The sequence below is a fragment of the Lingula anatina genome, chromosome 1, assembly GCF_051362555.1.
Source record: "Lingula anatina isolate TDL-2025a chromosome 1, LinAna3.0, whole genome shotgun sequence".
Lineage (NCBI taxonomy): Eukaryota > Metazoa > Brachiopoda > Lingulata > Lingulida > Lingulidae > Lingula > Lingula anatina.
The window spans coordinates 66,437,450-66,456,721 of record NC_141767.1 but is presented as its reverse complement, the minus strand read 5'-3'; the positions used below and the strand labels follow the sequence as shown (position 1 = coordinate 66,456,721).

At 36.7% G+C, this 19,272-nt stretch overlaps 2 protein-coding genes across 3 annotated transcripts; both read right to left on the bottom strand.

Annotated features, from left to right (window-relative positions):
* Positions 1-3,326: 3,326 nt before the first annotated feature.
* LOC106151348 (uncharacterized) lies at positions 3,327-10,303 on the bottom strand. Of its 2 annotated transcripts, none has more exons than XM_013524582.2 (8): positions 10,138-10,303; positions 7,436-7,547; positions 7,053-7,229; positions 6,647-6,783; positions 6,240-6,395; positions 5,369-5,499; positions 3,945-4,152; positions 3,327-3,724 (listed from the first exon to the last, which is right to left on the bottom strand). In XM_013524582.2, exons 2-8 carry the CDS (start codon positions 7,543-7,545, stop codon positions 3,696-3,698), a joined length of 948 nt encoding a protein of 315 aa, XP_013380036.1. In that variant the 5' UTR covers positions 7,546-7,547; positions 10,138-10,303; the 3' UTR covers positions 3,327-3,695. The 2 variants fall into 2 exon arrangements, with proteins under 2 accessions (XP_013380036.1, XP_013380027.2); XM_013524573.3 differs by lacking the exon at positions 10,138-10,303 and adding an exon at positions 9,217-9,656.
* A 1,107-nt stretch (positions 10,304-11,410) lies between these two features.
* Positions 11,411-17,140, bottom strand: LOC106151505 (uncharacterized). The gene is made up of 8 exons (XM_013524810.2): positions 16,950-17,140; positions 15,748-15,868; positions 15,295-15,468; positions 14,809-14,945; positions 14,342-14,500; positions 13,719-13,843; positions 13,247-13,448; positions 11,411-12,243 (listed from the first exon to the last, which is right to left on the bottom strand). The coding sequence occupies exons 1-8, from the start codon at positions 17,029-17,031 to the stop codon at positions 12,215-12,217; spliced, it is 1,029 nt and encodes a 342-aa protein (XP_013380264.1). The 5' UTR covers positions 17,032-17,140; the 3' UTR covers positions 11,411-12,214.
* Positions 17,141-19,272: the final 2,132 nt, after the last annotated feature.

The following is a 19,272-nucleotide window of genomic DNA, read 5'->3' as shown; positions in this document are numbered from 1 at the left end:
TTAAAACTTGGCGTAGTTCTTGCTATGATGATAGAGAACGAATGTTTTTAATTTTTTTAATTTGGTTAGCACCATTGCTACATGAAGGAAAATTTTCGCCCAATGTTGTATCAGTTCCCGGTTTTCGTAACAATACTCATTGTCACCCGTAAATCTAGGAATTGAAACCAGTTCCTAATCCTTCGAGGCCATTTGTAGCAATACACAGCTGTCAAAGTGCCATCATTTTAGTTATGACGTCAGAAATGCTGTGTTTGATAAAAGGGTTTTTAACAGCAACGTAATGTCCAAACATCAATGCCCAAAGCTGCAAAAAAAAAAAAAAAAAAAAGAAATCCTTGAGAAACGGGTAAAACATTATCAAAAATAGCGTTACAGCCAGAATTGCAAATACGATCGCTCATTGAAACACAAGACAATTCTGAAGAATTTCTGTTTTTTTTTTTCTCTTCATTACGTAATTTTTTGTCCCTACACTAATGATGAATGTAAGTCCATGTCCTGGCATCCCCACATGTGGTTACCCCCACTTTGTCATGAAAAGTTTACAAAATTGCGCGGCAGGGACCCGCTGTAAATCCACTTTAACCACTCGTTTCTCATAATAACGATTTTGCTTCCTTATTACAAGACTAAACGTGAAAAGCATGGTCTTATGCGTTGTCAATATAGATTAACGAATGTCAAACTAATAAGCCTCCGATAATCAGAATGCATTCTGTTTCTACGCAGACACGAGGACCTCGTTAAAAATGCCAAGTAATTGAGAGCTCATTAATATTTTTCAGATATTGGAGATAAGTAACAATTCAACTCGAACTTGCGGTAAAAGCGATGTTTTAATAAACGGAAAATTGAATTTTAAACAATTTGCGTAGAGATATTCTACATTTAGGCTATAGCAGTTTTCAACATTCAACAACAGCTCGTCACGAAAGTTTTTATTTCTCATTATATCTACACATCCGCCCACCTGAAGGAAAAGTAATTAAAGGCCATCATCAAAATTGTGATTTAAACTAATGACATGCAACCTTCGATTTTAAATCCACATATATTATACATCTATATACATGTACATAGCTTTCAGTATAAGGTATCTGCATTGTTGTAATAAATATAATCTTAGTACCATCAGTTTTTTCCTGTTTGTACCAGCACTGTCATCATTATAAAGTGTCTGAGGCAAATAAAGATCTCTTCCAAAAATTCATTGGACAAATTTTAAACGCTTTTAGCTAGCAACCCTCTGTTCCTTTCAGTCTGATTGCATTTTCTCTTTGTTTGAAATAGATGAGCCTTTTTATTAGACCTAGTTTAGAGGGCACCAGTATTTCTCATAAGTAAAGTGCTTTGTCTTAATGGGTCACTGATTTTGACAGCTTCTTTTCATGTTATAACTCGTGGAGTTACTTTTCCGCCCTTTTTTTCGTCAGTAAACATTAGCAGTGCCTTGTGCCAAGATATTGTAGGGAGGAAGGTATTTTTAATCACCGGCAAAATACAAAATAATTGGATTGTCATTTTTTAATGTTTTACAATAAAATAATTTGGAGAAATCTTAAAATAACTTTAACAAATTCTGATCGTTTTTTCTCCAATATCTCTTAAAGGTATTTAGTATTCTTTACGCGTTTAACAATATCCCAAACTAATATCTTTATGGCTAAATATCCTACTTTCTTTTTCCAATTCGGAGTTTATAAACGATAAATGTACAAAAACAAAATCCAATTTCAGTATTTCATTCTGAAAGGTCACTTAGACAGGCGGTCTAAATTAATTATGACACTTATTAATCAGAAATAGTATTTAACATCAAATCCAAATGCATGAACGCGCCCTGAGAAGAAGAAAGTTTTTCTCGAGAAAAATTAAATTTGGCGCTAAAATCATGAATAAAGCACCCTTTACTTTAATGAGTGGCGTCGTTGATTCTAATTCACTCGTTGTCGGCATGTTTTAACCAAATATATATGAACTCTCATCTGAAGAGCTCTGGCCTGGCCAATACCAAGATAACCAGTACCAAGGACGAATGTGGCGATCAACAGGGCAAGCACGCTGATGACCAATACGGAACGTGGAGACTCCTCAATATCTGTATAACGGAAAATTGATTGTGAAAAGAAATTGTAAACACTGATAGTGAAATTAAGACGCCCTCCAAGTGGTAAGTGATTTAGATCAATTGGCAATTCTGCCACGAAATGTGAAAACGTTATGTCTGTCACCGGGAGAAGCGACACCAACTTTAATGTAACACTTGCTAGTGTCCATTATCGGCGTCATGCAAGGCTCCGATGATTATGGACTGCATGGAAAGCATTTTTTTTTTTTTTTTTGCTTTAAGGATCATGATGAATGTATAATTTTTTTAACAAACTGCCCCTTTCTCTGTTTTCGATTCTGTTTTCCACAATGATCATGTTCATCAATATTGAAAAAATTATGATAATAGGCTATGGACTGCCTGGTTGGAGGACTCTGGAGTTGTCGCTAGTAAGACAGTCGACCTGAGAGGAACATTTTCATCCAACTCTATTTAGGGCATCGAGTTCGGAACAAAATTTTAGTTGTGTCAAAGTCTAGCAATTGCAAGTAAATTAAAGTGATTAGTCTTTTTGAGTATTCACGATGCAATAAAGATGCCTTTTATGACAAAGCATAAGATTATCAATATTTCCTTACTCTCTTAAAATGATTGAATCCCAAGCAAAAGATCCTCAGATTAGATGGAATAGATTGTCCCAATTAAAAGAAAAGCAAAGTTATAGAAATCATTAAGAACTGTTTGTTGATAGGGGGTTTAAAGGCCATCCAAAGACATACAAATATTAAGCGTGTTGGGAATGATCATTCAGGAGCGTTTTGGGAATCGCCGTTAAGTGTTGAAATTTCTTGGTTGACGATTTTAAGATCGCGAAACGTATAAACAATACAAGAGAATTACTTGGTCTTGGCTCTTTTTCTAGACATCAATGGAATTGTACAATGACGCCTTTTTACTCTTAGTAGGTCAGAAATTGTTTCGTTTGATATGTATTGACACCCCAAAGAAATATTAATTGTCAAATGTGTTAGTTGTGCCAAGTGATCTAGCTGGAGCCAATCAGCCTATCAATATTTCATCCTTCCTTCTTCTCTCAGATCTTGATTTTGACAGATTTCTACAAAGTCTTAAGCAAATTTGTTTATGGTGTGCAAAATTCAAATTTGATCATGCCACTGGAATATGCCACGATAAAAGCAGTCACTGTGACTTGACTGTCTGAACCTGTCTAGTGGAGGTAATCTAGACTACAGTCTTTTGAATATTCAACACATCACGTAAAGTTTTTATTTCTCATTACACCTACACATAAGACACACATAGGAAAAAAAAGTAAGAAAAAAGCTCACCATTTTCATAGTAATTGCAAATCTATCAACTACAAATTTTTGTTACATATTATACTATATACCATAAAGCTGTACAGCAACGGAATCGCAATATGATTCTCGTGATGTACGGAATATCTACTTGTTAGCAGGGATCAGGTTACTGGTTGAAGAAATTATTCAAATGCAAATGAGCTGTTTGCATAAATTTAAAATACTGATTAAATCTTTAAAATTCACTTTGGATAGATTGCACTTTTTCGTATCTTGCTCTGGTAGCCACAGAGTTGAGCCTGGACGACATGTTTCACTTTCTAGACAGTCAAGCAGTTATTGGCTCCTCCTGAAGAAGAAGAAGAACCCACTTTAAAACACATATGCTTTAAAGCTCGTTTTGTTTACCAGATATTATTTAAAGATCGTTTCAGCAATGTAGGTCATGACCCTCTAAACAACTCCCTTTATTCTTATACTTATTATAATCGGGCACTCCCCCCCAAAAAAAACTGCGCATGGCAACACATAGTTACAATAGTGGACAACATTTGCTCTCCTCTATTTACCGTGGTCTCTCAGCGAGTTATCGCACAACTCCTGGAATTTTCCTGACTCCTTGATTTTCTCCAAGCCTTCATGGATCCACATCATGTCATTTTTCATGTCCTTCCTCACCATGACGCCGCCTTTACCGATGGTACAATCGTAGGTGGTTGGGAGTTTTTGGAGGTTTGCTAAGAGGCCGATGTCCTCGGGGGCGAATATAACGTCGATCTGATAAAATTTAACAATATACAGTATAGGGTTATTAGTTGCTCGCATGGTTTGTAGATAGTAACTAAAAGGGGTTCACACTCAAAGGAACGAATGGGTAAAGTATGTGAAATCGATTATCACAGATTTTCAATACATAGATCCATTTGAAGAAAACAATAAGATGAAGTTAAAGATATATTCGCCAATTCTACTTTTCCTAAAATTCTTGTGACAGGAAGTGATAAATCTATTTTTTTGTGTGTGTATTCATGCAAACATTTTCCAATTCATGCCTTGCTTGTATGCAAAGTTTTAGTATTCAGTAATGAAGGTTTGAGTAATGAAAGTTTTTTAATGTTCATAATTCAAACTGCGCTTAAGGGGTATTACGAGATGCACGTTTATTCCACTGATACATTCAGTCCTCAACTTCAAGTATATTTTTCAAAATGCCTGGTCATGAAGGTTTTTTTAATTACTTTCTAAGAGAATGCAGTTTTGTCAATTTTCGTGTAAAATTGACTGTTGCCTGGCGCCATATTATCCAAATCATGTAACTTAATTATAGATTTTGTTAATATTACAAAAGCATCAAACAACTAAACATAATGACTTGTTGCAAAAGAGGTCGCAATGTTTTTTCAATTTCTAAAAGCTTGGTAACAAGCTTGGAGAATATGAGATGATGTTGGAGCGACAGTAACGAAGGTTTAAAATTTAGTACGTTTTTTTTTTTGTGAGTAAGAAGAGATAAATCTAGTAATTATTTTTTCAGTTTAAGTTGCTAGATTGATGTAAGTTAAGCTCCACTTGGACGAACAGTGCTTTTAATAAACTTTCAAAAATGGATCTTTATAATGAAAATCAGTGTATACGCTCTACATGTATTTTGGGTGTAAGAAATCACCATTTTTCTAGCGTTTGACAATGAACGAATGTCTTGCGTTTGTCTACGCGTTAGCAATTTTCTTAAAACGTTGTTTGTATTACTTAACGCTAAAGAGTGACGACACCTTTAGAATGGCGGGAAGTCGTTGACATTTAGATATAATAGATTAGCCCACAGGTACCGAGTACATATCAGGCATATAAGTATATAGAGATCGATCAGTCAACATGCAGCTAGCTAAAAAAATTAAAACACCCGAGCTGCAATTCTGCTTCAGTCTGATAACATATACCCCCTGAAGCTATGAATTAAAACATAAACTCTAAATGTGGTCACTGGGCCTACCTCACTGGCGTTAAGCTTGGTGACCAGCTCGCTCCATGTTGGTGCAGATGTCTCATAAATGGCATCGGCGTCAAATGTGACCGAATTCCTGGTCAAACAGGTGGCGTCGGTGTAAAACAATTGGCGAAACCCTGGGAGGAAGTATACAAGTCCATTACGAAATGACCGAATGAGCCTCAGTACATGTAATGTACCTTCAGTATACGGTATCTGCATTGTTGTATTAAATATAATTATAATCTTAGTATTATTTAAAAGTATTTAAAAGTATTTGTTTTGTAATATGCATATAATAACTCTTATTATTGATTTAGTATTTGCAGTATGACTATTATCAAGTAATAAACGTGTATGTCGACCCCCTGCCTGTTTCACATTCTTTAAACCTTACTCAGGGGCAGATCCAGGGATGTTTTCTGACAGTCTTCCAAATTATCTTTGTTTATCCATCCCCCATTTTTGACCGTCTTCCGACAGAAAAAATTAGATACCCGTCAATGTAAATTTGAAAATCTGACCGTCTTCCGGAAGACCCAGAAGACGGCCTCAATCCGCCCCTGTTACTGTAGAGTAAGGTCATATAATACTGTTCACTTATATATGTATACCATCTACTTTGAACCATAGGATCTGCTAAACAAACCTATTTAATGGGTCCTCGTATAGTACTGTAAAGTGAAAAGTGAATGAGCCAAATACAGTTATCTGCTAAAAAATCTTTGGACAAATATCATGCGCTTTTGGCTACACTGTGACAGTTGATCGCAATTTCTTTTTCATGAAATATTAAAACAAATAGGTGTACCTGTCTACTTCTGAGTAAAGAGTATTGTACTGAACTGTGACCCTACAAGGGTCATTGATATCTTACCTATCTTGGCGGTGGCAATGTCGACTGTTGCTCCAACTTTGGTGTAGAAAGCACCTTTCGGTGGTTCATACATGTTACCGACAAAAGCAAAAACATTGCTGCGTTCCACTGTCCTATAAAATCCAACACATCCGTCCACCTCGCGATTCTGAAGACCTAGATACGAGACAGAAATGGTAAGGTTTTTCAAAATCTAAAATATGTTACAAATGTTAGAAGTGCGCTTTCTACAGGTTTATTGTTTTATTCAGATCGAACCTGTAACAGACCATTTGTAGTCGTCTTCTAATTTGATATCAAAGAAACTGTCGGAGCATTTTACCCCATCAAAGACTGCTTTAATTGCACTGTTTGATAATTAACAGTATCAAAGTATCATTATTTATATGTGTTCATGGTTGACTCACCTTCCCCCGTTTTTTTAAGTGAATCCCAACAGGTTGGGGGGTTATAGCGTACTACGTGTGTACAGTTCTTCTTAGCTGCCTTGCAGACCTCAGTCATTAGGTCGCTGCTCAGGCCCTTCAAAAACCCGTTTCTGTCACTGCAAAAATGGAAAAAAAAAGATATATATGTTTTGTCATGACAGGAATTTTATTTCGATCAACTATGCTATAAAATGTAAAAATAAAACTACCTCATCTGTTAAATTTTGTCTAAAAATTGCTTTTTGACTTCGTTTATTAAGCACTCTTTCAGAAGTACCCTAAATGAATTATACCTTTCTTAATACAAATAACGATAACTGATTATATATTATATATTTTACTTAATTTATTTTATAAAATCGATTGAAAGCCCTTGATATCTTACAGGTAATCTGTTGGCGGGTAGTTTATGCCATAAGAGAAAGTGTATGTGCGCTGTGTCACTGCCTGGTTTTCTATGTCGCTGCGTAGGGCCTCCACCATTGTCTTTATCTGTGTCGCTGCATCAGTGGCGGCTTGCTCAGCCAGCGTTGTTAACTGAGCCGTTGACGCACTCTGGGGGCTTTATAATGCAGGATAAAAATCATGTTATAATAAGTAACGTAGCAATGACTCAACGTTGCGATTGGAGTGTCAGTGACCCGATGGGCTGGTTACATGGTCTGCATTACATAATAAGATTTGGAATATCTTCAACTTTCATTTTGGCTTCCTTAGTTTTGAATTATTCAATTCAATAAGTTCTGGCCAAATTATATGAACACTCACCTGATGAGCTCTGGCCTGACCCATACTAAGACAACCAGTACCAAGGACGATGTGGCGATCAACAGGGCAAGCACGCTGATGGCAGTTGCAGATCGTGAAGACTCCCCCATATCTGTATAAAACAAGATAGTGAATAGAAAATAGGAACAACAATTGTGAAATTATGATAGTTTCTATGCGTTGAGTGGTTTATAGGCAAAATATATATCTAAATGTTCTCGCCCGATTGTTGATAAGACCCCGCCCATTCCGTCCAATATATCCTCAGTGCTTTGACTCACTGGGGAATGTTGCTTGACAGTATTTATGGACATATATCACACCATTACCGCCCCCAGGAATAAAGGCAGACTTTTCACGGTAGAATGTCTCTCTGCATTCTCAATACGGGTTAATTACCCCACCCACACCCTGTCGTATGCAGCGCCATCTACGTGTAGCACGTCTCATTACACGCTTGGGACCAAAGTTATACGTCCACGAGATCAAATTGTTCTGAGATAAAAAAGGGTGAAGAAGCAAACATCAAAAGATGATACGCAAGCCAAATGCCGTGTTAAAAAATGTTATTTTGACAAAATGGTTGGTGCGTACACTCTGAAAAAGTCTGCAGATGGCCCTGCTCTCTTTGGGATTTAGGTAGTATTGCTATCATAACTGTAGAGGAGGTAAAGATGGCTGTTTGCTGTTCCCTCTCCTTATCCAACCTTTTGACTGGAAAAATCTAGCCCCAAATTTTATATCGCTAATGGAAAAAAAGAGAAATGACTTGCCATGCATCCGAAATTCATTTTCCAATGGCAAAAATTGACATTATTCATTATTCTACAACCCTTCTGGCCAAATGATTATGCTTTTATTCACCCGTATTCCCAAAGAAGAAGCAGTACGAGCAAAAGAAAAACATTATGATTGATCTAACCGTAACACAATGATTGATTGAAGTAAATTAATGATAAATAAAGCGGATGAAATTCTGAGGTTTATAGTAATGATAAATTTTGAATCGGGCCATGTGTATAACATAAACTGTTAACCGTCACTTAGGGCAAGGGTGGATATAATCCATGGCTTCGGCTTTCAGACAACCGGTGCCTCTATAACACACTCATCACAGGAATTAGAGTGTCGCATTATGATTTATAGACATAAGTATCTATGACAAAGGTCATTATGTTAGCTTTGAAATCCTTGTCATTTTAGACACCCTGGCCTCTGGACATGGGACACAGTAACTGACCAAGTGACAGGTTTCCATGGGCTAGGCTATCTTAGAACGGATGTGCATCTTCTTTTCCATGTGCACATAAACTGTGTTTACAGCAGTAATGCTGCTAGTGCAGTAAGCGCCCAGTTAACTCTATAGAATCAGGGCGACACATAGATATCTTTCCTTTTTAAAAAAAAAATAATCTTCTTAATGTGTGACACAAGGTTATCTGGAAGGTAGCAAAGTAATTTTATTTTTTCGATTTTTAATATTTGTGCGAAAGCAGACTGCAACTCCTTTTTTGAAATCAGTATTTCTGGTTGGCAGAAAGACATTTACACCTACATGTAAAGTGAATAGTGAAAATAACACTACAAAATTCTTGTCTGCAAGCACAAAATTGGTCTGAAGACACCAAAAAGTAACAACATATAAGATTTGAAATCAAGCAAAAGCTCCTTATAAATAAAATTTTGAGATAATAGAGCTAAATTTCAGAAATCTTACCATGGAGTATGAAGTAAGGAATCTGCATATAATGGCAGATTTTGTCTGTTGTCCAATACCTTACCTTCTTTTTCTTCCCTTCTTTTTCCTATGTTATTCTCTGCTGGAGTGTTTTGTGAATTGGAACCGTTTTTGCCGTTAACTCCTTCTTCACTCATTGATGTTCCTGGTGTAGCATTGAGCTAAGTGTGAGCAGTAAAATCGTCCTTTATATGTGTGTGCGTGCGTGTGGTGTGTTCAACTTATATACATGTAGACACTACATATATCTTCACAGAGGGCGCCACCGGTGCCATTTCCCTTGTCGATGCGAAACGCCCTTATAGTGGTTTAAAGGCATCTTGGTCCTAAAAATCGACAGTCCACAGTTCGTTTTAACCACCCTTTTCCCCTCCTGAGCATATAAAACGGACTTTAGGGGACTGCAACAGAGCAATACCTGTATGTTTCACTGTGCATTTGGTCCGAAGTGAGCTTGTGGAATGTATCCGGATTCGTTAACAGCACATATACATGTACAGACAACATTCTAATTGTTATATCACAGGGAATCCTAACACGAAATGTGAAACCGTTACGTTTGTCTCCAAAGAAGCACCGCCAATTTTAATGTGATTCGTGCAAGTGTCCATTACCAGTGTCATGTACTGGGACTTTATGAAGGCTCCGATGTCAGCGATAATCATGAGCTGCATGAAAACCGTTTCATTTGTGACTTTAAAGACCCGTGCTGATTTAAGATACATCTACAGTAGTCATTTGCCGGAATTAAAATGAGAAAATGGGTCTTTTTCTTTCTTTTTTTTCAGTCTTTTTCCACAATGTGATCATGCTCATCGATATCGTAAAAAATTAGTACTAGGCCTACTAGTGTCCCACCTTAAGGACTTTGCCCTCTGCTGTACCCCTGTAAAGGAAAAAAGGGTCCTAAAACCCTGTGTAGCATCTCTTGTAACTTCGGGGTATGCCACATAGCAATGCTTACCTTTAATGCTACCTTTGGAGGCCCAGGATTTTCACTGTCGCGGTGTTCGCTGGCAGGGCACGGTGACACAAAGGGTTGGCCTTGAGTAGGGTCAATTTTTTGTTCATTCAGCTTTTACTCCCTGTGTACAGAGGTCGCAGGCATGACTGTTCACTTTGGGCACAAACTAATTTGTTATACACGTTTTTATATTATTTGATTTTTGTGCACAAAGATATAATTTTAATCATCTTTGATTACTAGAATAATCATTGATATAAAACATTCTTCATAATCTTAAACAGAAATGTCTTTGCTTTCCAGAGTTTATCGTGGGACTTGATAATTTTCTTCTGTCATTTCTAAACAACCGTACGTTTTGCATCATCATACAACCTCAATCCTTTTTTTCGCTTTTGAAAGATTCTAGATATTAGATGTAGAAAAATTAGCCCTGTCATCTGCACTAGAGGGTAATTAGCCTGCACACACGGCCCATAGCGTGCAGAGTACAATATTGGTGTCCACGTAACACCACCACGCCCATATGCCTCACAATCAGGCGGTACAGTGTAGTTAGCTTACTAATGTCTCGGATGACCCGTCGGCGTGGATGCGTATGGGCTCATTCTCATCGAAGCTATCGGTCTTTGTAGATCAATCTAGCTCTGCGGGGACTATCGCTGAATGCAATCAGTTTAATTGTTTAACACGCTTCCTCTTGTTTCCATTGTACTCGTATAATCAACCACTTCTCTATATTCTTTTCAACGCCAGAGGAGGTGTATTTATCTGTTAAACTAATTGCATTCAGCGATAGTCTCCGAGAATTCAGAGCGATCTACGTAGACCGGCAGCTTCAATTGGAATCAACCCTATGTCTTAACAGGTGGTCTACAAATCATCATGCAACACGTATCCAGACACAATGAAGTCCACGTAACCCAACACCGCTGTGTGGGGGGTCCCGGGAAGTAGCCAGAGGCAGTGCAAATATTTACAGAGATAATCCACGACAAAAATTATATGAATGGGAAATATATACACAGGGGTGCACACCTTTACTGTAACCTTGCTTGTTTCACCAATAACTGAAGAGGGAAATCGTTCTCTGTTCCAAAGTTTTTTGTTTAATTACATGTGTGTAAAATGTCTATTATTGTCAGGACGGGGATGCGATATACCTTTAAGTCTTGTTCAAGAACGAAAATTTTCACAATCCTAATTCTATAAAATCTCACCTTGCAATCACGATCACTTGCAAAGGTAAAATGCAAGACCATGTCTTGTCAAGTTAACGAGCAAATTACTTATTTTATTAAGATGAAAATTAAATCATATCTATATTAATGTTTAAAATAACATAAAACGACTTACCAATGATCGTATTTTTTGCTGCTTAAAATCGGTAATCGACAAAACACCTTTGTTATCACATTGTGCACTCTGACGAATTTAGGGTGTCAAGAAAGGGGAGTGCTTATCCCCCTCTCTGTCCCCGCATTTCTCCCCCCTTTTGAAAATACTAGGTAATTCTACGCATTGCATAATGTTGGGCACCACCATAAGCTTTTTAGCCTAGATTACATTTGCCGCGGGTGCCATACGATGAAATCATATACTATTTTCCTTAGGATTTTTGTTTTTTTACAATGTAAGTGGTTAAGGACTATGTATGGCAAATGTAATCTAGGCTTTGCAATAGTATGTGTAGCTATAAAAGTAAAGTAGGATAAAACGTCTGCCGCTTTTTAAAGTTGAGTACCCAATCAGTACGAATCAAAAGAATAATAAAAAATTATTCTGTGTAAAAATCGCTTTATATGTGTCCTGTTGATAAACATTTTTATTCCTCCTAAGTGAAAACTAAATATATTGATAGAAAAAGGACAAGAACTCCTACATGCATCAAGTTAATTAACTAAAAGTGCAAAAAAAATTAACACTTCAAAAGAAACACTTCAGGATTTTCGTTGATAAAAAGACATATGCCGGATAATTGTAGCATCAAACAGAATTCGAAGTTGGTGTAGACTCCATTTGCCTTCCAAATTATTTGTTCTTGAAAAGAATAGTTTGAGGCTGGGTGTACACAGGATTAGCCCGCCACGCAAATACCGGCCTTGCCTAAAATAGGAGAAAGTGGTGTTATAAAATCTGGATGATAATGATGAAGAATTATCTATAAACAATTATCAACTAACAAGCTACATTTCATTTAGCTTAAGGATATTGTACGCGTTTGCAAAAAACTCCTTATTTACTGCCTTACATACATTCTTTTAGATAACAGATAAACCTTCAGTGTTCAGTGAATAAACTGATAAACATTTACACACATGTCATCTTACGGGCAACGTCATAATCACGATTTGGGGATAAAAACGGAAAAACGGTTTCTCAAAATTTTCCTTTACCTGAGCGCCCACAAACACTATTTTAACGCCAATTTTAAGACACCATTTAGTAAAAAACCCCGCCATCTATTTTTCTTAAAAGCCTTAGTTCACATTTTATGGTTGATAAACCCAAATTATGCCTTTGTTTAATGAAAACCTGTAATATGGGGCTCATAACTCCATATTAAATCATTTAAACCAAAATGAAGGCACGGGATTGTAAACCATACAATTGTGGTCAACTATGCCAATTCCTGCGATAAAATCTTGTACAGGGATGAAACTACACCACATACCGATTGCTATCTCACTTCAAAATAGCAAAGTGTTAAATAAAAGCTGTATGTTGCCTATGCTTATACATAGAAACGAGTAAACATAAACGCCGATATTTTATATTTTCGAGGAGAACTTTATTGTTGTAAATCAGCACAAAGGTATATGCATTATTGAATGATTAGGAGCAGGAAAAACCTCTTTTTTGGTATCTGGATGATAATAAAACTTTAAAATACCCTTAACGTTTCTATAGTTTTCAAGTCCATGTACAATCAATGTAAGGTCTGCACGACAGCTCTTAATAAACTAAGCTAAATAAAATGAATAAATAAAAGAGCATACATCTTATTCTTATTATTACAATTGTAAAAATACGCCACTGATATTTCGTTACAACTAATAAAAGGGCATACACTAGTTTCGCGCCTTAGGATTGTGAAAAGAAGACTCACCGTGGTCTCTGAGCGCGTTTCCACAGATTTCAGAAAACTTTCCAGACGTCTTCATTTTCTCAACAGCATCGTGAAACCACATCATGGAGTTTTTGATGTCTTTTCTCATCATTAGACCCGCGCTTCCCAGGGTGCAGACATACTTCGTGTCCAACACCACGAGGTCAGAGAAGGTGTTGACAGGGGCGAAGATAAGGTCAATCTGAAGTCAAAATATGAATTCATGTAAAATGATATACATGTATATAGTGGTTAGTCTAGGGACCTGTACGATAGCACTTAATTATTTCTATCTAAATATTGCCATGTGGCATGTGTTATGTAGAATAAAATATTGATGTGTCTGAATTCACGAATGTATGAATGCATGTATGAGTCAAAACATTTTATGAAAATTATTTTCACTGAATCAAGATTGTGAGCTAATTGGGAAGGGCTGAGGAGCTTTTCATACAAAAAAAATTACTCATACCTCAGTATTGTTAAGCTTGTTTCTTAATTCTGTGAAAGTCGAGCCAGTGACTCGGTTGGCTTCTGGCACGTCAATGCTATTCCTGGCCAGACAAGCAGCATCCGTATTCCAACCCTCGCGAAAGCCTTGAAAGAGAACATATCAAATAACAATTACACCAAACGTATTGCCAGGAATTACACCTTTAAACCTAGAACACAAGGGAAAGGAAGAGTTAATTATATGTGACAAGATTGGTTCACTATGAGAGCATTCACATCGAGAAGAGCCGGGGTTTAGCAAGGCCAAGACATAAATATGGCGGACCTACATGAAAGGGAGACCGCGTGATCCTTTATAATGGATTAAAGGATTACGCGGTCTTTCTTTCACGTAGGTCCGCCATATTTAGGTCTCGGCCTTGCTAAACCCCGGCTCTTCTCGATGTGAATGCTCTCTGTGTGACGAAAATGCAACAGCTATTTTGTAAGATGTGTTGGTACTGGTTCATGTTTCTGGTCCTATAAAACGCGTCTCAAAATTTGATCACTGTTCATACGAGTACAGGAAGGGCAGCTAAAAAAACGCTGTCAAGGTGTTTTGTCAACTTTTGAAAATTATTAATTCTCAATACAGACGCTTACCGACGTTCCTCCCGGTGACAGAGGTAACTCGACTGCCGGGCCTGACGTACAGCGCCGCTTGTTCAGGAGCGTATAAACTACCAACAAAGTCGAAGGCATTCAGCCGTTCAGGAGTAGGGTACCAACCAACGCATGCAGTGTACCAACGGTTGACAAGTCCTGGGAAGAGCAGAAAAAAGTGTAAAAACAGTAATTAATCCTTAAGTTTATCAAGATTCATTGCCAGTGTTTGATACCATTTCTATAATAGTATATAAATCATCTGGGCATCCAATTACTTAAGGATACACAGTGGGCATTATACATTTATACAGCCAAAAAAAAAATAAATAAATAAATAAAAACTTAATTACTAAGATACCAGCACTAGTCCACCATATCCAATCCGTTAACGAGCTTTAAACCCTTTTTTTACTTATTTATAGGATTTTGTTTTGCCATTTGAAGATTTTCAGAATCCATGTTACCTGCCCCGGTCTTTTTGCTGGTATCCCAACACTGAGATATATCATTGCTGAGTACATGGCTGCAGTTTTTCTCAGCAACTTTACACGCTTCTTTTACAAGGTCCATACTTAAGCCTTTTAGGAAGCCTTGGGAATCACTGAATAAGAAAGCAAAGTTTATAAACACGTGTAGTTAAACAATATCAACGCAAACTGATATTAGATTAATTTGATGAGATAAATAAAGTTGATCTTTTTGATGAAACAAATATCAAGAATAAAACAAGAGCAATTGCACGAAATTTTGTTCAGTTAATAGTCTTTTCACGATCGAAGACTTCTTTTGTCTCTGAAAGGTGGTTTTTCAAGCTTTTTAAAATGCCCGACCTCACATAATTATGACATGCATAATGACTAGGTAAATTGCTACATCTTCATGTGACACTCATAGACACGATAGGATACAAATGTTGTAAGTTTAAACTTACTGGAAACAGTAAAACTTACAGGTAATCCATAGGTGGCCAGTCATTACTATAAGCAAATGTATGGGTTTGCTGCGACTTTGCTTGATTCTTCATTTCCTCTTTGATGGAGTCCACCATTGTTTTGATTTGTGCCGCGGCTTCAGTGGCACTCTGTTTTGCTATCGCTTCACTGTCTTTGGCAGTTGCTGGCGGACTGTAATTTGTAAGAAGAGCAAATCATCATATAACACGATTTAAAGAAATTTAGTTCAGTATTATGTCTAAGGATTATTTTATGGAATAATTCATTCCAATACGAATGTCTCAACCACGTACATGTAGATGAAAAGACGATGCAATGAGCACAGCGGTCAATGCGAGACAATATTTTGTTTTAATTATACGGTCTCCAAATTCAATTGAATATAAGTTTATAGGCCATCAAAGTTCTCACCTTTAAGATTCTAAAATGTTATGAGGGGACGCCACCTACCTGACCAATTCAGGACGAATCCAAACCAACAAAACTAGGACACATGCCACAACGGCAATAAGCAGGGCGAGGACGGCTATGGCTATGGCTGTACGTGACATGCTGCCCTCTCCTTTTTCTTCTACAATAACAAATCAAAGTAAGATCTTTTGAAGGTGAATTTTGGTCAGAATAAAACAATTCTTCTTATTGGAAAGTGTTTCAAACTCATGTTAAAACGAATAACAAATATAAAATGGTATATTTTGCACGGAGGATCTGTTTGACGAGACTTAAGACATAGCACAAACATACATGTATACAATTTAATGATAGAACGCACTTTTGAATACAGAACAGTTGGTATAATCATTTATGCTGATATTATGCTTTGGTGTAAAAGCACCAAAAACCCAATTAATTTGGTTTTTAGAATGGAATGCGCCTTGCCTAGAATTATGGGCAGTTATATTGGCACAGCCTAGGGGTACAGTAACTGACACCTAGGTGTTCATGACCCCATGATATCTCTCATCCACTTGTACATTGACACCTTAATAATGCCAGTGCCTCTGAGAGATGGCACCTGAAAGTAATAATTATTTATTTCAAAACCACCGTCGGGCTGATTTCATTTCTTTCTTCTTTATTGTTTATGCTTTAAAATGTCAAATGTCAATAAAAAAATCTATTATATATATTTTAGATAGACGCGATACACACAAACGCGCAATGTCTCACCAACGAACGTATCTTGGTAAAACATCGTTCACAATAATTAAAATGACGCAGCGTAGGGCGTGTCATGTAGCTCTAGTCAAAATTTACCTGTGCTGATGCCCTTAGGTATGGATTACATATAATAAGCATACTTAGGCCTCAGGGACCACGCCCGTGATTAAGGAACGGGGTGGGCGAAAGTCTACAGGTGATGGATACTATATTAATGTGGCTAAGAGAGATTAACGCCGGCGCCAGGGTCTCAGACCGCCGTGAGAAAACGGGATGAAATATTTTGAAACTGAATCGTTAGATGATGTTATTTTCAAAATGAATCAGAATGGAAATTATGAGAGAGAGAGTGAGAGAGAGATTATGTAAACAAATAACATCATGCTGTTAAATCAAACCAACTTATGCGGCTAAAAAAGTAATGCAATCTAATCATCGAATTAAAAAAATCGTTCTAAAGCACAATCTATACACAAAGAAACTACAAATACCTTTAGTCATCTGCTGTTGGTCGGTGTGGGTGTGACTGGACTGTTTCTCGTTCAGAATAACCCCTTCTGGATCGTCGCTCATAACGCACCAGCCGGGACTTCTCTATGGAAGTGTTGTGTGCGGTGTCTATTATATATACACATATTTATATTCACTCGATCGGAACATTGGTATATCAACACCTCCTACTTAATTCATAAGAATTGTATGCCTTTATATTTATGACATAACCCCGGGCCAGCGGGAGCTGACAAAAGCTAGGTCTAGCCTTAGACATGCAATTTCATATTTGTGCACTAGATTGCCCTCCTGTTACATGTAAGTCTTTAGAACCGTATGAGCATATTATAGGAAGTAATTCAGTTTATTATCATGAACCTTTTAAAAAAGAGATTTTCATTTATTTTATATCTCCCTCTAAATACAAGTATTTTAAGCTCTGATTATAAGTTTTTGTCCTGAGAATTGTTTATTGAGATTAATGCAATAAAAATCCTAGCATTATTTGGATAAAGGAGTTAGACTAACATTATGCAATAAGTTTTGACCGACCACTCTCTACCCTCAGTGAAAACATAGAACATGTAAGAGATTGGAAATTGTTTCAAAGTCAAATCACTGAAACTGGGTGCTAAATTTGCTTCAGAATGTATAGATATATATTAAACAGAACATATGGAGTAGCAATTTGCATTTAGGGACTTTTTTTCTTCGTTCATATTTGTAAGCGTGGCGGACGCTGTCGTATCAGTGTAGAAATCGCTCTGCAATGCGCTTGCTGTGACACATTTGTTAAAATTATTTTGGGGGTGGTATCGTGCACAACAAACACAATGACGTCGGTTCAAACATGAGCTATCTAAGTATACGATGTAATTGTATACTAAGATCGCTCATGTTAGTATTATCAATGTTAATATCTAAATTTCAGTAAAATAATTTTGGCATTTTTTTTTCAACTGGCGTTGGTTTTCCCTTGGCATCACGACCTGTTTCAATGTGCAGATTGTGACTGTTGATTCTAAATCTGGTTAAGGTTTGAAGTTTTTCTTTAACTTTCTCGAAATTGAGTTAAAAAATTTCATACGTTCTCACTTTGAAATTTTCTTGTGATTTCACTGTGCCAAAGTTGTATACTACTGTCTCTAAGCCTAACACTAAATTTTTATGAAGTTTTTGTTTTCTTTCTGTTAAAGCCATACATGTGACAAATATATTATCTTCAAATACTTTCTTTACTCCTTCACTCCACGACATACTATGGCTTGTGTTATGAAGGCTAATGCTTGAAAGAAGATGAAACTCATCAAAGTGTTTTAATTCGTCTAGGTATGCCAGAATAAGTAGGATCCCATCATCACAGTGCAAAATTTTGACTCAGTATTTAATTACATGTATTTGAATTTTTGTGTAGCTTGGCAGGCGCCCAAGTTTCGCCCGAACAGCATAACTACAACATTTTGAGTTCACCCAATTGCTCCTGGCAAAAATGGAGATGTATTTTTTTTCTATTTTCGATTTATCGTTAAATCAAGGACTTATAACAGATCTGTTATAACTCCTTGGTTAAATATAGTGGAACTCCATACTTTAGCTCCATATGCAGCGGCTGGGAAAAATCATTGTGTCAAAAAGATTTTATTTTAAGGATGTAGGTACGGTAATAGCTAGAGGCTGAGACTGAAGAAGGCTTTTGTGCTTTGTCGTGTAAATTTTGTTGTGCAGGGGTTAGCGCACGCGACCCATACTGTAAATTACTACACACACTTGGTTCAACAGTCTAACTTCTCTAGCCTGCCGAAAGAATTTGGAAATCAAAAAAATAGATTTTCAGTCTTTATACCTTCTGGGTCCTCAAAAGGTAGTTGATCTAAGAAAAAAATGGAAAAGTATATAGAAAAATTTTCATATGAATAGAAAAGAACATTTGTCATAGGCTAAGCCTACTAAGATTCTTTTATTAAAAAATTTCTACATGTATTTTTAATCACTATTTCCCAGTGTGTGAATGGTGTTGGAAGGTGTCTTTGTCCCTCATTGTGTTGTAAATGTCCTGTATTAATTTTCGTGAAAAAAACTTCTCTAAGACTTATTTAAAACTGGACTAGGGTTTATTTGCGTCCAGTGCTAAATCCAATTTAGCATGATTTGTTTCAAGATTTAACTAGCTATATTAAAGCAGGACTAAGGGTCAGGCGTGTGGATAAAAAAATCTATATTTGAAAATTAATCAAATATCAATTCAAATTCGGTTTAATTCAGCTTATTTCTTATATCCCTCAGACCAGTACATTTTTGTCTTCGATCTCGCACCATACCACT

Excerpts from the sequence above, each read along its gene's own strand:
- LOC106151348 (XM_013524573.3), bottom strand. The coding sequence starts at position 9,310 with ATGAGTGAAGAAGGAGTTAACGGCAAAAACGGTTCCAATTCACAAAAC. Across the intron at positions 6,396-6,646 it reads ACTTAAAAAAACGGGGGAAG|GTCTTCAGAATCGCGAGGTG; the intron begins GTGAGTCAACCA and ends TCTCGTATCTAG. Across the intron at positions 4,153-5,368 it reads CCAAGCTTAACGCCAGTGAG|ATCGACGTTATATTCGCCCC; the intron begins GTAGGCCCAGTG and ends AAATTTTATCAG.
- LOC106151505 (XM_013524810.2), bottom strand. The coding sequence starts at position 17,031 with ATGAGCGACGATCCAGAAGGGGTTATTCTGAACGAGAAACAGTCCAGT. Across the intron at positions 13,844-14,341 it reads TGTCACCGGGAGGAACGTCG|GCTTTCGCGAGGGTTGGAAT; the intron begins GTAAGCGTCTGT and ends TTCTCTTTCAAG. Across the intron at positions 13,449-13,718 it reads ACAAGCTTAACAATACTGAG|ATTGACCTTATCTTCGCCCC; the intron begins GTATGAGTAATT and ends TTTTGACTTCAG.